Source organism: Chiloscyllium plagiosum, unplaced genomic scaffold (genome assembly GCF_037043375.1).
Source record: "Chiloscyllium plagiosum isolate Xiang-an unplaced genomic scaffold, Cpla_swu_hap1 HiC_scaffold_6, whole genome shotgun sequence".
In the NCBI taxonomy this organism is placed as follows: Eukaryota; Metazoa; Chordata; class Chondrichthyes; order Orectolobiformes; family Hemiscylliidae; genus Chiloscyllium; species Chiloscyllium plagiosum.
Window position 1 is genome coordinate 77,585,581 of NW_028270144.1, and position 20,190 is coordinate 77,605,770.

The following is a 20,190-nucleotide window of genomic DNA, read 5'->3' on the forward strand; positions in this document are numbered from 1 at the left end:
TTTAGCCTCCACAACTTCCTTAGGTAGCTCATTCCATACATATACCACCCTCTGCATGAAAAAGTTGCCCCTTAGGGCCCTTTTAAAACGTTCTCCTCTCACCTTAAACCCAAGTCCTGAATAGTTTGGAGCTGTTTTCCCTGGAGCATTAGACTAAGGAGTGACCTGATAGACATTTATAAACTTATGGAGGCATGGATAGGACAAATGTACAAAGTCTTTTCTCTGGGGTAAGGGAATCCAGAACTACAGTTTAAGGTGAGGGGGAATAGATTTTAAAAAGGGAACTCAGGGGCAACTTTTTTACTCAGAGGGTGGTGCGTTTCCATGACTTTATAAGGGTGTCACTGGATAGGCTAACATTTATTAACCATTCTGAATTGCCAAGAGGGCCAATTAAAAGTCAACCACATGGTTGTGGGTCTGGAGTCACATGTAACCCAGACCAGTTAAGAATAGCAGTTCCCTACCCGAAAGGACAAGATGGATTTTTCCCAATAAATCAACAATGAATTAATGACCATTATTAGACTCTTCGTTATAGATTTTTTTTCCTCCCTCTGCCATGGCGGGATCTGAACCCAGGTCTCTAGAACATTGCCTGGGTCACATACAAAAACAAAATTGCTGGAAATGCTCAGCAGGTCTGGCAGCACCTATGAGAAGAAATCAGTTAATATTTAGAGTCGAGTGACGCTTCCTCATAACTCCTTTTATAGGAAGGATGAAACTTGAGTTTGAAACCATATGGGATGAGTCTGGGCCGGAGGCATGGAAGAATGTGATGTGGTTGAGGAAACAAGTTTTAGCAAATACCTGGTGAAACACTAGGAGCCACAGCGAAATTAATTATGGCGGTCAAGACAAAAAATTGAAACGAAATCTCATCGGAGACAGGAGCAGAGATCTTCTTCAAGGTGGGCATACCTAAATGCGAAGTGGTAGAGTTAAATATGATGCAAAGACTGCAGACGCTGTTAAAGCTGGGTCTCTGGATTAATAGTTCAGCAATAATACTACTAAGCCATCATCTCCCCATATGGGTGAATTGAAAGCCAAATCACATACAAAAACATAAATAAAGAAACAGAAAGCTTTCAGTGAGGGAGATGAATTGGCAGTATTGGATTCCAACATTGTTAAAAAGGATACTTAAACTGGAATAGACAAAATTTCACTTTTTGCAGCAAGGTTAGTTTGCAACTACTCTCAAATACAGTTGCTTCATACCATTCAACATATTTCAATTAGGAGTCAGTGTTGACTAATGGGATGTCTGCAAAGGAGCAATGATCGGAATGTCAGAAATACAGAGCTCTTCCTCGATGTAAAACAGGAGTGGAGTAGCAACCGGAGTGTGACTGCCATTCCTTGGAAAATCCAACCCAACATTCTGGAGTCCACTACTGGTTCCTCTTTTTCCTCATTTACATACTTCACCTTAGCAAACTGACATGCAACCAGACTCCTTTGGCTCAATTTCCACCCCTCGTGCTAAAATGAGGATATGCGTACATTCCCACTCAATCACCCCATAGTTATTTAAAGTGCATTGGGAACCATTGAGGAGAAAGTGAGGTCTGCAGATGCTGGAGATCAGAGATGGAAATGTGTTGCTGGAAAAGCGCAGCAGGTCAGGCAGCATCTAAGGAACAGGAGAATCGACGTTTCGGGCATTAGCCCTTCTTCAGGAATGAGGAAAGTTGGTCCAGCAGGCTAAGATAAAAGATAGGGAGGAGGGACTTGGGGGAGGGGCGTCGGAAATGTGATAGGTGGAAAGAGGTCAAGGTGAGGGTGATAGGTCAGACTGGGGTGGGGGCGGAGAGGTCGGGAAGAAGATTGCAGGTTAGGAAGGCGGTGCTGAATTTGATGGATTTGACTGAGACAGGCTGGGAGGAGGGGAAATGAGGAAACTGGTGAAATCCGAGTTCATCCCTTGTGGTTGGAGGGTTCCTAGCCGGAAGATGAAGCGTTCTTCCTCCAACCGTCATTTCGCTGTGGTCTGACGATGGAGGAGTCCAAAGACCTGCATATCCTTGGTAGAGTGGGAGGGGGAATTGAAATGTTGAGCTACAGGGTGGTTGGGTTGGTTGGTCCGGGTGTCCCAGAGGTGTTCTCTGAAACGCTCCGCAAGTAGGCGGCCTGTCTCCCCAATACAGAGGAGGCCACATCGGGTGCAAAGGATGCAATAGATGATATGTGTGGAGGTACAGGTGAATCTGTGGCGGATATGGAAGTTTCCTTTGGGGCCTTGGAGGGAGGTGAGGGGGGAGGTGTGGGCGCAAGTCTTGCACCTCCTGCGGTTGCAGGGGGTGTGGATCTGACGAGGGAGTCACGGAGGGAGTGGTCTTTACGGAATGCTGATAGGGGAGGGAACCATTGGGTTGTTAATTGGGTAGTGGTGAAAGGGAAGGATGCTGTGATGAAGCCAGACTTGAAGCCTCTGGTCTTCTCAGGATCAAGATGGCAGACCCAATTGGGTGAGGCTAGGTGAGGGGGTCAAATTCACTGCTGCTATGACATCCCATTTCCTCAATTTGCTAACCTGGCCGACAGAGGCTATAAAAGTTGCAGTCCACAGGTACACAGATAATACTGAACTCTTACAAACAACCTCTCTTTGCACACTCTCCTGACCTCTCCCCCCCCCCCCCCAACCCCGTACCATCATTGTCAGATTGCCAATATTGGATGAATTAGTTTTCTCCAGTTAAACACGAAAAGAACTGAAGTTAGTGTTTTTCTTTGTATCCTCACTCACCTATATCAGGTCGAATGCAACCATAAGCGCTGAACACTTTCTTATTCCAGAGTACAGGCACTTGAGGCCAACTGCATTTTACTTCCTGTCTTGTTGTCAGGTCAGCGGAACTCAGTAACCTCAACATAAACTAAGGAATGGAGTTAGAGATACTGCTTTCTGAACATTCAATCTGCCATGCCTTACAATTATAAGCAAAGTCATAGGGAAGAAGCCACAATTTTCACCCATAGGCTTGATTGAAATACAAATAAAACCAAGCATCCAACTTTCTTTTCAATGTTAAGTTTAATAATTAAAGAAGTTACATTACAGATGAAACAAAAAGCTGAAATCAAAGTTTTTTTTGTGCAGACTCTCTTCTAAAGTAAGAGAAGCACAGCCAATAACAATACAAGAGCACGTGGTTTCATCCAAGATGTGTGTTTGGGGAAAGAGGTTTGCAGATCAAATACCTCCCCTAAAAGGGTAGGAAACAATTTTACTTAGTTATTCTCTTTCAGTATTCAAATTATGTCCAAAAGCCGATGCATTCAATGCACTTTTAGAGCAACACTGACTGGCACTGTGGTGAGAGAGGTTTTGAGAACCGTGCTTAGAGGTATTAGCAACTGATTATAGTATTGTCTGAAAGAAAAGCCTGCATGCAATCTAAAACTACATCAATATTTTGTCACAACTACAGATTGCTATATGGTATTATTGCCAAGTTATAAATAAGAAATGCAAAGATCTCTAAAATGCAACTAAAGTTATGTAGTTGCAATTGCATTACACAATATATTTCTTATACTTGTACCAAAAGATAAGAAATATTACGTTTTAAACATTATCCAAAATTTCATCTCAACTATAAATGATAAATATGCATTATGTAACATTAATACAAATTTCCTATGTTAAAATTCAATCCATGTCAAGCTGAGCCAGCATTTCACCATAATGTTTTTATTTAAACTTACAGAATATGCAATAGCTGGGCACATTTGCTCTTTCATATTCATCCATTTTGCCAGTGGTTATCTGTCAGTTGCATTTGAAATTTCAAATCCATTTCATATAAATAATTTCAAGATTTGACCAATTAATAGTAGCACAGTAAGCTTCAACATCACCACTAGCAAAACAATAGGCAAGACTGGTTTAAGAATTTAAGAAACAAAAAGTGTATGCACCACCAATTTACTCCTATGAGGTAACCCCATCTAGCATTCATATTGTAAACCATTGAAACCATTGTCTTTATATGCAATCACCCGCTAATATTAAATTGGTCCTGCAGAAACCTAATAAAACTGAAGACTTTCTCGAACCTACTGAAGTGACACATGTGCATTTATACGTTTGGTTTAGAAACATTACTTGATTGTGCATGCTCAAGTATATTTAAATGTCAAAATGTTCCTCCCTTCTAGGGGATAGGAAATTTGGCATAGTACCAGCTTAATTCAATTACAAAATTTAAAGAAAATCTTCAAAAGAGATTATAAAAAGGTCTCCAATATATTCAATAAAAAAAACTTAGTATTTAGTAATTTTCAGGCACATTAACAAAAAGCAGACAGAGATATACTGAAATCAAGTGATAAATACAAAATTTCCCTGAAAGAGACACTTATTAATTAGGCAAAGTCTTGTGTCAACAACCAGGATTATCACCCTTGCTGTTTAAATATATGGCTTATTATACAGCTATGCAGGCAGTGTGTTTGGCACCAACTGGATTATTCATGGGTTAATGCACTGTTTTCATCAATTCAAGCAATCCAGAGGGAAATGGCAGCAAGTAGTAGGATAAAAGTGATCAACTGCACTCAGGCGTGATGCTCTCGAAAACAATTCAATATATGAAAACTGACTGACCTAAAAGTGAAAAAATAAATTAGTTTCTCAGAGCAATGAAAGTATAGACTTGTAACATTACAAGTTGACTATTCACTCATTGTAAATATCTATGTCTGGATTGTGTGAAGCTTCAGCATAATTAACAAAAGACAACTGCTAGATTAATTACATGATGTGACAAATAAAGGTGCATGGAAGATGATAGAAAGACTAACATGGGTGATGGATTCTGTGGTAACTGACAACAAAATTTAAGCTTCAATGACTAGATCAGAAACCTTTGCTCTTCGTGGGTGGCACGGTGGTTAGCACTGCTGCCTCACAGCGCCAGAGACCCGGGTTCAATTCCCGCCTCTGGCGACTCTGTGTGGAGTTTGCACATTCTCCCAGTGTCTGCGTGGGTTTCCTCTGGGTGCTCCGGTTTCCTCCCACAATCCAAAAATGTGCAGTTTAGGTGAATTGGCCATGCTAAATTGCCCGTAGTCTTAGGTGAAGAGGTAAATGTAGGGGAATGGGTCTGGGTGGGTTGCGCTTCAGCGGGTCGGTGTGGACTTGTTGGGCCGAAGGGCCTGTTTCCACACTGTAAGTAATCTAATCTAATCAAGAGTTTTCAGATACTGTGCATTTGAATATGTATTTTGCTTAGAAACATATATTTACATCTTCCATTACTACTACTGAACCACAATCACAAGTTGAAGGTAGAATCAGATGTAATGATATTACAGTTGAACAAAAGCAACTACAGAGGCATAAGCTGACCAGAATTGACAGAGAGGAGCCTAACAGGAAAGACAGTGGAACAGCAATGGCAGGAGTTTTGGGAGTAATTTGAAAGACACAGCAAAAAAAATCATCCCCTCGAAAAAGAAGCATACTAAAGGGAGGATGAGGCAGCCCTGGCTGACCAGGGAAGTCAGGGACAGCATAAAAGCAAAAGAGAAAGCATATGATGTTGCGAATGTCAGTGGGAAGCCAGAGGATTGGGAAGCCTTCAAAAGGTCAGAGGACAACCAGCTGGTAATATTAGGAAAGATTGTAAAAGTTTCTTCAGATATATAAAAGGGAAAAAGAGAGACAGAAGTGAACATTGGGCTGCTGGAGAAGTAGTAATGGGGAACCAAGAAATGGCTGAGAACTGAATAAGAACTTTGCATCAGTCTTCACTGTAGAAGACACAATTAATATCCCTTAAAATTCAAGAGAGTTGGATGGCAGAGATACGTATGCTGGCCAACACCAAGACGGTGCTAGAAAAACCTGAAAGATCTGAAAGTGGATAAATTGCCTGGGCTAGATGGGCTACACCCTAGAGGTCTGAAGGAGATAATGGAGGCTTTAGTGGCAACTTTCAGGTATCACTGGAGTCAGGGAGGGTCTCAGAGGACTCTAAAATCACTAATGTAACCTCCCGTTTAAGAAGGGAATAAGCCAAAGACTGGAAATCATAGGCCGATTAAGCCTGACTCCAGTTATAAGATTTTGAGTCCATTGTGAAGGAGAAGATTTCTGAATACTTGCAGTGTATGGTAAACAGGGCAAACTCAGCATGGTTTCATCAAGGGGAGGTCATGCCTGATAAATCTGTTAGAATTCTTAGAGGAGGTAATCAGCAGGTTAGAACTAGGAGAGGAGAGTCAATGGACGTTATCTATCTGGACTTCCAGAAGGCCTTAATAAGGTGCCGCATAGGACGCTGCTGAGTAAGATAAGAGCCCATGTGTTAGAGGCCAGGTAGTAGCACGGATAGCAGCCTGGCTGCCTGGCAAAAGGCAGAGAGTGGGCATAAAAGTATCCTTCTCAAGATGGAAGTTGGTGACTAGTGGTGTTCCACAAGGGTCACTGTTAGGACCACAACTTTTCACATTACACTTTAATGGTGTAGATGAAGGAAATGAGGGCCTTCTGGCTACATTTGCAGATGATACAAAGATAGATGGAGGAGCAGGTAGTTTGAGGTGGCGGGGAGGCTGCAGAAAGACTTAGACAGGTTAAACAAGTTAGGAAAGTGGGCTAGGTGGCAGATGAAATACAACATGGGAAGCTGTGAGGCTATGCACTTTGGTAGGAAAAAATAGAGGTATGGACGATTATCTAAATGGGAAGAAAATTCAGAAATCTGAAGTGCAAAGGGATGTGGGAGTCCTCGTCCAAGTTTCTCTTAAGGTAAACTTGCAGGTTGAGACAGTAGTTAGGAAGACAGATACAATATTGTCATTCATCTTGAGAGGACTAGAATATAAAAGCAGGGATGTACTTCTGAGGCTTTATAAGGCTCTGGTCAGACCACATTCAGAATATTATGAGCAATTCTGGGCTCCATAGCTCATTAAGGATGTATTGGCCTGGGAGGTTCACGATAATGATTCCAGGAATAAAAGGCTTAACATTAGGAACGTTTGAGGCCTCTGGGACTATACTTGGAGTTAGAAGGATGACAGGGGACCTAGTTGAAGCTTACAGAATACTGAACGGTCTGGACAGAGTGGACGTTGAGAAGACGTTTCCAATGGCAGGAGAGGACCCTAGGCACAGCCTCAGAATAAAGGGAAGACCCTTTAGAATGGAGATAAGAAGAAACTTCTTCAGCCAGAGAATCTATGGAATTCATTGCCACAGAAGGCTGTGGAGACCAGGTCATAGAGTGCATTTCAAACAAAGATAAATAAGTTCTTGATTGCCAAGGGGATCAATGGTTACAGGGAGAAAGTGGAAAAATGTAATTGAAAACCTACCAGCCATGATTGAATGGCAGAGCAGACTTGATGGGCTGAATGGCCTAATTTCTGTTCCTTTGTCTTAAAGTTTTCCACTGTCCTGTACCACCATTAACTCTGCTGTTTCTGTTGTGCAGCTTGTTGAAGTGATTTTGTGGGCTCAAAGAACTTGACATAGGAGGAAGAGAAGAAGGAATTCTAAAGAATACTTTGTGACGAAGCACATTCTTACAGAACACAATCGCACAATACAACTTTACATTTACAATAACACAGAAGTGTTATTGCATAGAAGGAAGCCTTATGGTCCATCATGTCTACATTACCAAAGACTAATCCTCTACTTTGTCCCCCATACCCTTGCACATTATTTCTAACCAAATAATCAGCCAATACCACTTGAAAGCCTCAATTGAACCTGCTCCCACCAGGCTTCCAGTGCATTCCATACCCTAACTTTTCATTGTCTAGAATGTTTCTCACCTTGCATTTGCTTCTTTTGAAAATCACTTCAAATCTGTATCCTCTGGTTCTTGATTCTTTGCTCCTGTACCCCTTTAGAATTATACCTTATTTTACATTGAATTTCAATGGTCTTCCTACCAAATCACCTTATACTTCACAGAATTGAGCACCAGATGCCACCTATTCTCTCACTCCAACTTTTCTATGTCCTTCAGGAATTCTATCCTGTGCGCCTCAGTTCACAATTCTGCCCAGCTGCGTTTCATCTGCAAACTTCAAAACTGTCCCCTCTACATCAAGATCTATATGATTAATATATCAGGAAAAGCAAATGTCCTAATATCAACCCCTGGGAACACCACACACCTTCCACCAGCTTGAAAAACATCAAATGACCATTATTCTTGTTTCATATCACCCAGTCAATTTTCTATCCATGTTTCTGCTGTGTCTTTTATGCCATAACCTATAAAATTTTCATCAAAAGTCTGTTGTGTGGCACCGTCTGGATGCCCACATACACTACATCAGTGTTGCTCATACCAAGCCTTTCTATTCCCTCTTCAAAAGCTCCAACAAGTTAGTTAATAACAATCTTTCTTTTTAAAGGTGAAATTGTGATGTGGAGAGACCAGCGTAGGACTGGAACAAGGAATAGTCCACATACTCCACAGTGACAGGCATAACTGGGAGCCCATGTAGGGATCCATGGCCACATCTTTAATCTGAGGAAAGTGGGAGGAGTTAACGACACAGTTATCCAAATCGAGGATGAGCTCAGCCAGATCTTTTGGTGGGGGGGGGAGGAGGAGAAAAGAGTGGTGAATGGGGACAGCTCAGGCCTTCTTTCCGAGAAGAAGCAGACAGCCTGGAGACCAATTTGATGGGGGATCCACATGTAAAGGGCTTGGACGTCCATGGTGAAGAGGAAGCAGTTACAGCCCATGAACTGGTGGAAAGCTTCAGAAGAATTGCAGATGCAAGCGGACAGGGAATGCACAAGTGCAGAAAAAATAGAATTGCAGTAGGAAGAAATAAGTTTTATGGGCAGGAACAGGCAGAAACAGTGGGTCTGCTCAGGCAATTCTGTTTGTGGATTACAGGGTTAGGGTGGAGTGGGGACAGTGGTACATGTAGGCTGTATGCAACTGAGGGACCATCAGCTGGGATGCTGTGTAACTCCATCCTGACTGACTGACTGTTTCTAGAAGTTCCACCACCACTGATGTTAAACTGACCAGTTTGTAATTGCTGGTCTTTCTTTAAAAAGGCTGTGATGTTTGCAAGTTTCCAGTTTTCTGGTACCTCTAAGTCGAGGCAAGATTGAAAGATTATGGCCAGTCTCCCTACATCCAAGGATTTTGGAGATTGCATCTCATCTGTTCCTGGTTCCATGTCAATGTTTTGTGCCAACTGCATCCAATTTTCCTGATCAAATCTGAACCTTTCCAGTGACAAAATAATACAGCATCTCTTTACCAGAGAGAGAAAGTATTCAACCAGCATCTCAAAAATGTCTACTGACTCCATTTTGTAAATCCCCTTTCTGGTTGCTAACCAGGCCTCCCCTTTTTAACCTTTATTTTACAATTTATAAAAAGTCAGAAAATTAATGTGAGAAACAAGTAAATTATTTTGAAATTTATGGATTATCCTAAAAGGTAACTGCTTACCTCCTGAAAACCTATTATTAGAAGAATGTGGTTTGAAGAAAGTTAGAGATGAAATAGAAGAAAAACACACAAAAAAAATGTCAGACTTAGATTTCTAAAAAAATATACACATATTTTCTTCCTGAGAGGGTTATATTTAGAGCAAGTTGTGGAAAATATCTTTGCATCAAGAGTGCACTTGATACTTTTAAGGGACTTCTCTGCATATTGACAGGCCACAAGAAAATACTTTGAACATTAATCCCAACTTTTAAAAATTCATTTTCAATGTTGATTGGAGACAATAAATTTTTATTCTTCAATAAAATTCAATTTAGAAAACTCTATAGACACAAATATTTTAGATTTGAAAATAATACTTTGCATGTTTATGTGTTCATTTTGACATTTCTTAGGTCAGAAAATGAAATAAAAACTGAGGAATGAATTTAAATAAGGTGAGTACTGGCATTCTGAAAGTTTATAACATCCACTATACATTCCTCCCTGTAAACAAACATTTCCTTCAATATTCACAATTTTATTCTTTCCTTCGCTTTGCCCATGGTTCTTAGTTAACATAAAATGGCTGCCTATAGTTTTTAGTTGATATAAAAAATGCTAATTGTTAGCTGAAGCAGCCATTTACAGTCAAAATCATAGCAACCAGCTAAGATATAGGGTCTTGTAAAAAAAAAAATCACACAACGGGATCATAAGACGCAAAAATGTAGCCAACCACTGCTTATGCAGAGACAGTTTTGCCACGAGATATCAGTCAGAAGCAAACAGAAGCCCTTTTCTCAAGCTAATTCAAAGTTTACTAATTAATATGAGGTAGAAGAGAAAAAAAAACTTGACTCACATTAGTGTTAAGATCTTTCAGATGATTGTAATCACATATGCCTATATAAATAATTAAGTTTTAAATATAATAGACACTAAAAGGATTTAACTGAATTCCTATGGAGCAACAGCATTTAAGAAGAGGGAGAAGCCCCTAGCCTGTTACCAGGGAGGAATAAATAGTAGGTACAGAAGTCAGTAGTATTGAAATTTGGTTGAATAAGATGCATTGTGAAAGCCAAAGAATAAGTGATAATGTCTGGTAAACATCAAACTCATGGAAGACCTATAACTGTCCATCAACTGATCATGCAATCACATGATTGAACTGATTGCGTTATTGACAGAATGCATATGTAATCACTTTACAATTGTTTGTAATTGCTAAGGTGGGATTTATTCAGCCATGAGGAGAAACTTCATGGAGTTCTCCAACCAATCTGGCTAATGGTCATTGCTCTCCTAACATCATGAAATAAAAGAACACTTGGTCATATATTTCATAGTCAGTACTGGAATCTTACTTTATACAAAATTGGCTAATATGTTTCTCTATAGCAATGACAACAATGAAGTACATGTAGAAACATGAAACGCTTCAGCAAATTTAAGATCTAGAATTGCCCTATATAAACTATTTCCTCCCTCTGCCGATGTCCAGGCTAATATCCTTCTCAAGTCATACCATTACCAAAACATTATTTAATTATTATTAGATCTTGCTGTGTGTGAGGTGTTTGCCACATTCATCCAGATAGGACAGTATGATGCAGTAGTTGAGTTGTTCTTTACGTGCAAAACTTTGGCTATTCAGAAACTTTTCATGAAAGAGGGTGTCACGATGGCACAGTGGTCAGCACTGCTGCCTCACAGTGCTGCGGTCCCAGGTTAGATTCCAGCCTCGGGAGACTGTCTGTGTGGAGTTTGCACATTCTCCTCGTGTCTGCGTGGGTTTCCTCCCACAGTCCAAAGATGTGCAAGTCAGGTGAATTGGCCATGTTAAATTGCCCATAGTGTTAGGTACATTAGTCAGAGGGAAATGGGTCTGGGTGGGTTACTCTTCGGAGGGTCGGTGTGGACTGGTTGGGCTGAAGGATCTGTTTCCACATTGTAGGGAATCTAATCTAATCAATTGTGACTAGCAATACATAACTAAAGTGCAACTTTTCTTGTTGTATAGTTGATTGAAGCGTGACAAATCCTTAAACGCCGTAGCTAAGGAATTTGAAATCTGTGTTTAGATATTAAATATCAATTTACTGGTGGATTGAGTATTATCTGGAACTAGAGAAACAAACTGGATTCATATATAGATCTTAACAGATGAAGGTGGAAGCCAGTCTGTGCAGAATGTGAAGAGGTAGGTTGTGACCCCAAAGATGGAAACCATTTCTCTTTATAATTAAAAATATCTCTATCTTAGAAAATAAATGTTCAGCTCATTATTAAAATTCATACCTGCCATACAGTATTTTCCATGTAACACCAATCAGATATATTTGAAAAAGTGAGAAAAATACAATTAAATAACTGGTGCGTTTGTAGCTACCAGAGTAGTTATTCTAGTCTGCTTACCGTACTGAGCAAGATGAAGCACCACGAAGCAATCAAAAATTTAATAGCTGAGAAAAGAAAGCAAAAAGAAAAATAATTATTAGTATATATTTTGACAAATTGATTTTAATAAGACATTCAAATCAATTTCTAGTTTCACAGACATTGGAAAGGGCTTTATCTATTGCCCCATTGTTTAGTTGAAAGTAAAAGGTGACGCAGTAATTCAAAACAAAACCACAAAATAATAGAACAGGATGGTGATAACCAGAGGTGTGTCAGGATTGGACAAAGCATACAAACTTCAAACTGCATCAGCAGAGTAGGTCAGAGATTACAAAAATGATAAAAAGACAGAACTAAAAAGTATGTATCTGAATGCACACAGCATTCGTATCAAACTGAATGAACTGTTAGAAGATATTTTGAATCCATCTGTTCAGACAGACCTCTGGGACAGGTGGAACTTGAACTAGGGCTTTCAGGCTCAGAAGTAGAATCACAAGAGGCCCCTCTGAATTGGGGACAGTGAGGTCTGCAGATGCTGCCTGATCTGCTGTGCTTTTCCAGCAACACACTCTCAGCCCTTCTGGATTGTTAGTCTAGACAGAAATGAATACATCACCTGACAGCCATAACAGGTAAATGGCTGTCGAGAGACCAAGGCTGGCACCTAAATATTTAAGGGTATGTGGCACTTTGAGAAGTTTGCAATCTTGGGAAAGATGGTATGGTAGATAGCTCTGTTGATTAAGGATGTCATCGTGCAGTACTAAATTGTGATCTTAGCTTGAAAGAGCAAAATGAGGAATCAATTTGGACAGAAATAAGAAACAGGTAAGTTAAAATACCACTAGTGTAAGTAATTTATCAGCCCTAACAGTAGTTATATTATGGAGACAGTACATAGGAAAAAGTAAATGGTTCATGTAAGAATAGGCTACTTTCACTTACATATAGATTGTGCAAATCAGACAGGCAAAGATACCCTAAAAAAATGAAAAGGACAATTTCTTACAAAGATCAAAGAGCTAACCAGGGAGCAGGTTTTCTCACCCTGGTAATGCATAATGAGATAGATTAATCAATAACCGCATCATGAAGAACTCTCTAGTGATAGTGACCATGATAGACATTTACATCTAGCTTGAAGGGGAGAAGTGCGGATCTATGAGCTTAAAGGCCCCAGGACCAGATGACCCGCTTTCAAGGATCATAAAAATGGATGCAGAAAGCATAGATGTATTGATAAGCTTCCAAAATTGGTCAGATTTTGGAAAAAAGGATCACAGCATGTTAGAAAATAGGTCATGCAAAAAAAAGGTAGAAATCAATAAGCCAGTTCACCAAATATCAGTCATACAGAAATTGTTAGAATTCATTATTAAAGGAAATTATAGACAAATACTTAGGAATCATAATGTGGTCAAGAAGAGTTAGCATGGTTTCGTAAAGGTCTTGGGTGTTTAACAAGAATTCTTCGAGGGTGTTAAGATGCAAGGTAGATAAAGTGTAATCTGTAGATCAAAGATTACCACACAGGATAACAGCATACAGTGTAGGGGACAACAAAGGCTAAAGCTTGATTAGCTTTCAGTAAGCATCAGATCAGGATGAATCTGTTTTATTCAGATTAGGAAGCTGTAATTAGTGAAATTCCACAAGAATCAGTGCTGGGACTCAGCTATTTCCAATGTACATGAATCCTTTGGATGAAAGGACCTGATGTATAGTGGATGAATTTGTCAATGACATCAAAATAGATAGGAACGTGGTCAAGAAGATATAAAGAGCCTAGGGATGAAGACAGTTTAAACTAATAGACATAAATTTGGAAAATTCAGTATAATGTGAAGAAATGTGAACTTGTTACTTTGACAGGAAGACTTATCATTGGTGAGAGAAGAGAGAAGATTGAGGCTGGTAAAGAACTTAAACAGAGCAAATTAAAATAGACGTGGCAGCCAAGACAGATGAATTAAACTACATTTATTTCAATGCAACAGGCCTAACGGGTAAGGCAGAAGTACAGAGGGAACAAGTAAGAACATATCATAGCTATGACAGAAACATGACTGAGTGAGGAACAAAACTGGCAGCTCAATGTTCTGAGGTATAGATGCTATAGAAAGGATAGTGTGAGGAAAGAGAGGAGGGGGAATGGCATTTTACGGAAAACATCATGGTAGTGCTAAGGATATTACTGGAGAATCGTCCAGTGAAGTTGTATGGAACTGACAAATAAGAAGGGGAGATCACTTTGATGGGATTGTACTACTATAGGCCTCCAAATAGTCAGCAGGAATTTGGGGAGCAAATATGTAGGAAAATAGCAGATATCTATAAGAATGTTATAGTAGGGTATTTCACCTTGCGTAACATAGACTGGGACTGTCATAGTGTTAAGGTTTGGAGGGGGAGGAATTTGCTAAGTGCATTCAAGAAAACTCTCAATCAATATGCTGATGGACCTACTAGAGAAGGTGCAAAACTCTCTCCTTTTGGGAAATAAGGCAGGGCAAGTAACTGAGGTGTTAATGGGGGAGCACTGTGGGTCTAGTTACCGTAATTCTATTAGTTTTAAAATACTTATGGAAAAGGGTAGACCTGATCCACAAGTTAAAGTTCTAAATTGGGCAAGACCAATTTTGATAGTATTAGACAGGAGTTTTCAAAATCTGATTGGGGAGGATGTTTGCAGGTAAAGGGCATCTGGCAGGTAGGAAGCTTTTCAAAGCAAGATAATGAGAGTTCAGGGATAGCATGTTCCTGTTAGTGTGAAAAGCAAGGCTGGCAAGAGTAGGGAACACGAGATGATAAGAGATACTGAGGTTCTGCACAAGAAAAGGAGGCAGCTGGGATCAAGTGAATTCCTTAAGGACGGAAAGGGGACATGAGAAAGCATTAACAGATAAAGCTGAGAATCCAAAGACTTTCTACAGGTATATGAAGGGCAAAAGAATAACTAGGGAGAGGATAGGGCCCCTTAAAAGTCAATGAGACCATCTATGCATGGAACCACAGGAGATAGGCGAGATCCTAAACTAATATTTGTATCAGTATTTACTGTGGAGAAAGACACTAAGCTAAGGCAGCACAGTTGCTAGCACTATTGCCTCACAGCACCAGGGACCCAGGTTCGATTCCAGCCTCGGGCGACATTGTGTGGAGTGTGCACATTCTCCCAGTGTCTGCATGGGTTTCCTCCGTGTGCTCTAGTTTCCTCCCACAATCCAAAGATGTGCAGGTTAGGTGAATCGACCATGTTAAGTTTCCCATTGCATTTAGGGATGTGTAGGTTAGGTGGATTAGTAAGGGGTAAATGTACTGTTTGGGGAAATGGGTCTGGGTGGGTTACTCTTTGGAGGGTCAATGCAGATGTTTTGGGCTGAAGAGCCTGTTTCCACACAGTAGGGATACCCTGCCCTACCCTACCCTCTTCTAGGGAATGCAGGGAAATAAATAGTGATGCTTTGAAAAAGAGTCCATATTACAGAAGAGGTTGGCGCTAGATGTCTTAAAACACAAAAAAGGTGGGTAAATTCCTGGGACCTAATCAAGTGTGTCCCAGTACACAGTGGGAAGATAGGGAAGAAATCACAGCCTCTAGCAGAGATTCTTGTATCATTGACAACCACTGGTAAGGTGCCAAAAGACTAGAGGGGGCTAATGTGCCATTATTTAAGAAAAACTGCAAAGAAAAGCCAAAGAACTGCAGACTGGTGAGCCTGATGTCAGTGGCGAGTATTGGAAAGGATTGACAGAGTCAGGATCTGTGTACATTTGGAAAGACAAGGACTGATTAGGGATAGTCAGCATGACTTTGTGTGTAGGATATAGTGTCTCAGAGACTTGATTGAAATTTTTGAAGAGTTATACAGTCAGTCATAGAGACATACAGCACGGAAACAGACCCTTCAGTCCAACTCGTCCATGCCGACCAGATATCCTAACCTAATCTAGTCCCATTTGTCAGCACTTGGCCCATATCCCCCTAAACCGTTACTATTCATATACCCATCCAGATGACTTTTAAATGCTGTAATTGTACCAGCCTCCACCACTTCCTCTGGCAGCTCATTCCATACACTTAACATCCTATTCGAGAAAAAGTTGCCCCTTAGGTCCCTTTCAAATTTTTCCCCTCTCATCCTAAACCTATGCCCTCTAGTTTTGGACTCCCCCTACCCCAGGGAAAAGACCTTGTATATCTACCCGATTCATGCCCCTAATGATTTTATAAACCTCAATAAATAAGTTCACCCCTCAGCCTCCAACACTCCAGGGAAATTAGCCCCAGCCCATTCAGCCTCTCCCTATAACTCAAATCCTTCAACCCTGGCAACATCTTTGTAAATCTTTTCTGAACCTTTTCAAGTTTCACAACATCCTTCCGATAGGAAGGAGACCAGAATTGCACACAATATTCCAAAAGTGGCCTAACCAACGTCCTATACTCAATGCTCTGACCAATAAAGGAAAGCATGCCAAATGCCTTCTTCACTATCCTATATACCTGTGACTCCACTTGAAAGGAACTATGAACCTATACTCCATGGTCCCTTTGTTCAGCAACACTCCCCAGGACCTTACCATTAAAGGTACACAAGTCCTGCTCTGATTTGCTTTTCCAAAATGCAGCACCTCACATTTATCTAAATTAAACTCCATCTGCCACCCCTCAGCCCACTGACCCATCTGATCAAGATCCCGTTGTACTTTGTGGTAACTTCCTTCGCTGTCCATTACACCTCCAATTTTGGTGTCATCTACATACTTACTATCTATACCTCCTATGTTCACATCGAAATAATTTATCTAAATGACGAAAAGCAGCAGATCCAGCACCAATCCTTGTGGCACACCATTGGTCACAGGCCTGAAGATAGATGAAGGTAGAGCAGTAGACATTAGCTCCATGGACTTTAGCAAGATCTTCAACAAGGTTGCATATGGTGGATTGATTAGTAAGCTTAGATTGCATGGGATTCAGGAGAGCTAGCCAATTGGATACAAAATTGGTTTAACAGTAAGAGACAGAGTTTGGCGGTAAAAGGTTGTCGCTCAGACTGGAGGCCTGTGACTATCAGTGTGCCACAAGGATCGGTGTTGCTCGTCATTTATGTAAATAATTTGACTAAAATTACAGGATTAGTAAGCAGACGATATCAAACTTGGTGGTGGAGTGGGAGTGAAGAAAGTACTTCAGTGTTCAACAGGATCTTGATCAACTGGGCCAGGGGGCTGAAGAATGGTAGATGAAATTTAATTCATTTAAATGGGAGGTGTTGCATTTTGGGAAGACAAACTAGGACAGGACTTATACAATTAATGGTACATTTGTGGGGAGTGTTGTTGAACAAAGAACTAGGGGTTCAGGTACATAGTTCCTGGAAAGTCATATCACAGGTGTACAGGGTGCTGAAGGTGGTTTTTAGCATGCTTACCTTCATCAGTCAGAGCACTGAGTACAAGAATTGGGATGTCATGTTATGGCTGTACAAGACATTGGTAAGGCAACATTTGGAGTATGATGTACAATTCTGATTGCCTTGCAATAGGAAGGATGTTATTGAACTGGAAAGGGTGCAAAAAAAGATTTACAAGGATGTTATTGACACTTGGAAGGTTTGAATTATAAGGAGAGGCTGGGACTTCTTCCCCTGGAGCATTAGAGGCTAAGGGGTGACCTTATAGAAGTTTATAAAATAGTGAGAGGTATAGATAAGGTGAATAGTCAAGGTCTTATTCCCAAGCAGAACAAAGCTAGAAGGTATAGGTTTTAAGGTGAGAGGGGACAGATATAAAGGAAACCTGTCGGGCAGTATTTTCACAGAGGGTGATGCATGTATGGAAGAGCTGCCTGAGGAAGTGACAGAGGTGAGCTATATTACATTTAAAAATCATTTGGACAGGTATGTGGATTGGAAATGTTTGGGAGGGATATGATACAAATACAGGCAAATGGGACGAGTTCAGCATAGACGAGTTGATCAGAGGGTCTGTTTCCGTGTTGTATGACTATCACTAGAAAAAGCAGTCTACTGTTTAAAGGAAGAGAAAATGTGCAACTCTGATACGTAAGATAGGGATGTCCTGCTATACAAATTGCAAAGCTGCAGGTATACAAATTGATTGGAAAGGCAAAAAAGAACATTGTGATTCATTACAAGGGGTTGGAAAGTTTTACTTGTGGGACTTTAGTAAGACCAGTTATGCAACACTATGTACAATATTAAAAATCACACAACACCAGGTTATAGTCCAACAGGTTTAATTGGAAGCACACTAGCTTTCGGAGCGACGCTCCTTCATCAGGTGATAGTGGAGGGATCGATCGTAACACAGAATTTATAGCAAAAATTTGCAGTGTGATGTAACTGAAATTATACATTGAAAAATCGATTGTCTGTTAAGCCTTTCATATGTTAGAATACAGTGATAGTTTCACTTCTTTCATGTGTAAATCACAAAACCTTTTTTTTAAAGTTGCATTCTCGGGTACAATATGGTCTACTTATTTAAAAACTGATGTATTTGTGTAAGAAGCAATTCACAGAAGATTTTGCATGACTCATTCTTGGAATGAAAGTCTTATCTTATGAAGAAATGCTGGACAGGCTGTGCCAATATCCACTGGCAGTTTAGTAGAATGAGAAGTGATTTTAATGAAATATACAAGATACTGAAGAGACTTAACAGGGTGAGGCTAAAACTAGGGGCCAGGACTTTTCAATTTTTGACAGAGCTGAGGACAAATTTTAATTTCAGAGGTCACTAGTCTGTGGATTATTTTCTCAAGTAAGGCATGGGAGGCTGGGTCATTGAATTTATGAAAATTTTGCCTTACTCTGTCTTGAATAAGACAATGAACTCAAGTGTTATGATATTAGTTGGAAAGGTGGAGTTAGACCACAACTAAGGGTCACAAATTCAAGATTGTCAGCAAAAGAGCTAGGAACAAGTTGAGGAGAAACTTCTTTATTCAGACAGTATTTAGGATTCGGATTGTGCTGTCTAAGAGAGTGAAGGAAGTAGATTCCACAGGACAGCTGGATATATATTTGAAAGTGATCAACACCAGAGAGTGGGACTAGCAAGGTAGCTCTTTTGGGAGCTGGTACATGGGCCGAATGTCCATGTTCTCCAAATGTAAAATTGCATGATCTTATTGAATGGTAATCTTGAAGGACCAATGATATGTTTAAAAATTCTGATTTTACATCAAAACTGTACTTACTTTTTGCGATCCTTGTCTTTCTTGAGGTTCATTTGTGGTGCAGTCTGAAATGCCTGACCTTGAAGCAGTTCAGTTGCAGCCTTTCTTTTATTGAATACACTCATCTCTTCATCCAAGACACTTTTCTTTTCATCCAGTTTCTTTCTCTCTTCCTGGTGCATTTTCTTTAAGTTTTCAAACTTATCTTGCAACTGCCAATGTGATTTTTAAAAAATGTTATTAAATTCAAGCTTCATAAGATGGTATCAAATCTGCAAAGCTTTTCTTAGTACAGTGTCTTGCTTATAAAGTTAAAAACCACAGGCAATACACAAATACATTGTTTGCAGGGTGTGCATTACAATCCTAGACTTCCTTTTAATTGCATGAGTAGATAGTTATCCTGTCTCCTTTAAATTTGTTTAAATTAGTTCATTCTGCAGTGATATTGTACCTTAAATGGTTAGTTTTCTTTCCTTAAGATTTTAGCAAACACATCTTCATTTCTCAGTTACGTAAAATTAAAAATGCAAATTGATTCTTTATTATTTGTATTAACTTCCTTTAAACCCACAAGTTGCATTGCCTTCAGTGCAAATATCAGATAGAAAACATTAAGACGATGTTGCTTGTCAATCTAAATCCAAGCTATCTTTCTCGGTTAGGAATAATTTTTTAAAAACTAAATTTAAAAATTAGCAATGGGGTTTCTTTTGCTAAGAATTTTCCTGGGTTCACCCAACTGGCTGCTAACATTAGCAGAAAATTAGATTCACTTGTAAATGGATTTCCAGCAACATTCTGACTGAACGCCTACAAAAGTTGTAGCAATATGAAAGGTGAACACTGAAGGAAGTACCAGTATATTTGTCTTGCAAATACCTAAATCAGGGAAGTAACACAATGTTGTTGCTTAACAAAGTACCATAACACTTTACAAAATACAACAGCATAATGCTTAACTTTATTAGCATAGTAATAAAAGGTAGGCAATGACTTAAAACAAAGTCTGTTTAAATCAACTTTCTGGCAGTGTTTAAACTTTGTGTGCAGTATTTTTTACCATCAATATTTCTTGAATGTGGCATATCATGGTGCATCTATACCAGGTACATTCTCCACATCCTTACT

At 39.9% G+C, this 20,190-nt stretch overlaps 1 protein-coding gene across 5 annotated transcripts in view; it reads right to left on the minus strand.

Annotated features, from left to right (window-relative positions):
- Positions 1-3,030: 3,030 nt before the first annotated feature.
- The window catches only part of septin10 (septin 10), a 95,819-nt gene continuing 78,659 nt past the window's right edge, over positions 3,031-20,190 (minus strand). For 4 of the 5 annotated variants that reach the window (XM_087988138.1, XM_087988139.1, XM_043691786.2 and 1 more), the window contains 3 exons: positions 19,081-19,271; positions 11,862-11,908; positions 3,031-4,624 (listed from right to left, as the gene is read on the minus strand). In XM_087988138.1, the coding sequence (XP_087844264.1) occupies positions 11,902-11,908; positions 19,081-19,271 (198 nt within the window). In that variant the 3' untranslated portion in view covers positions 3,031-4,624; positions 11,862-11,901. Of the gene's footprint in view, positions 4,625-11,861; positions 11,909-19,076; positions 19,272-20,190 lie in introns of those variants that run through there. The other variant, XM_087988136.1, reaches the window with a different exon arrangement.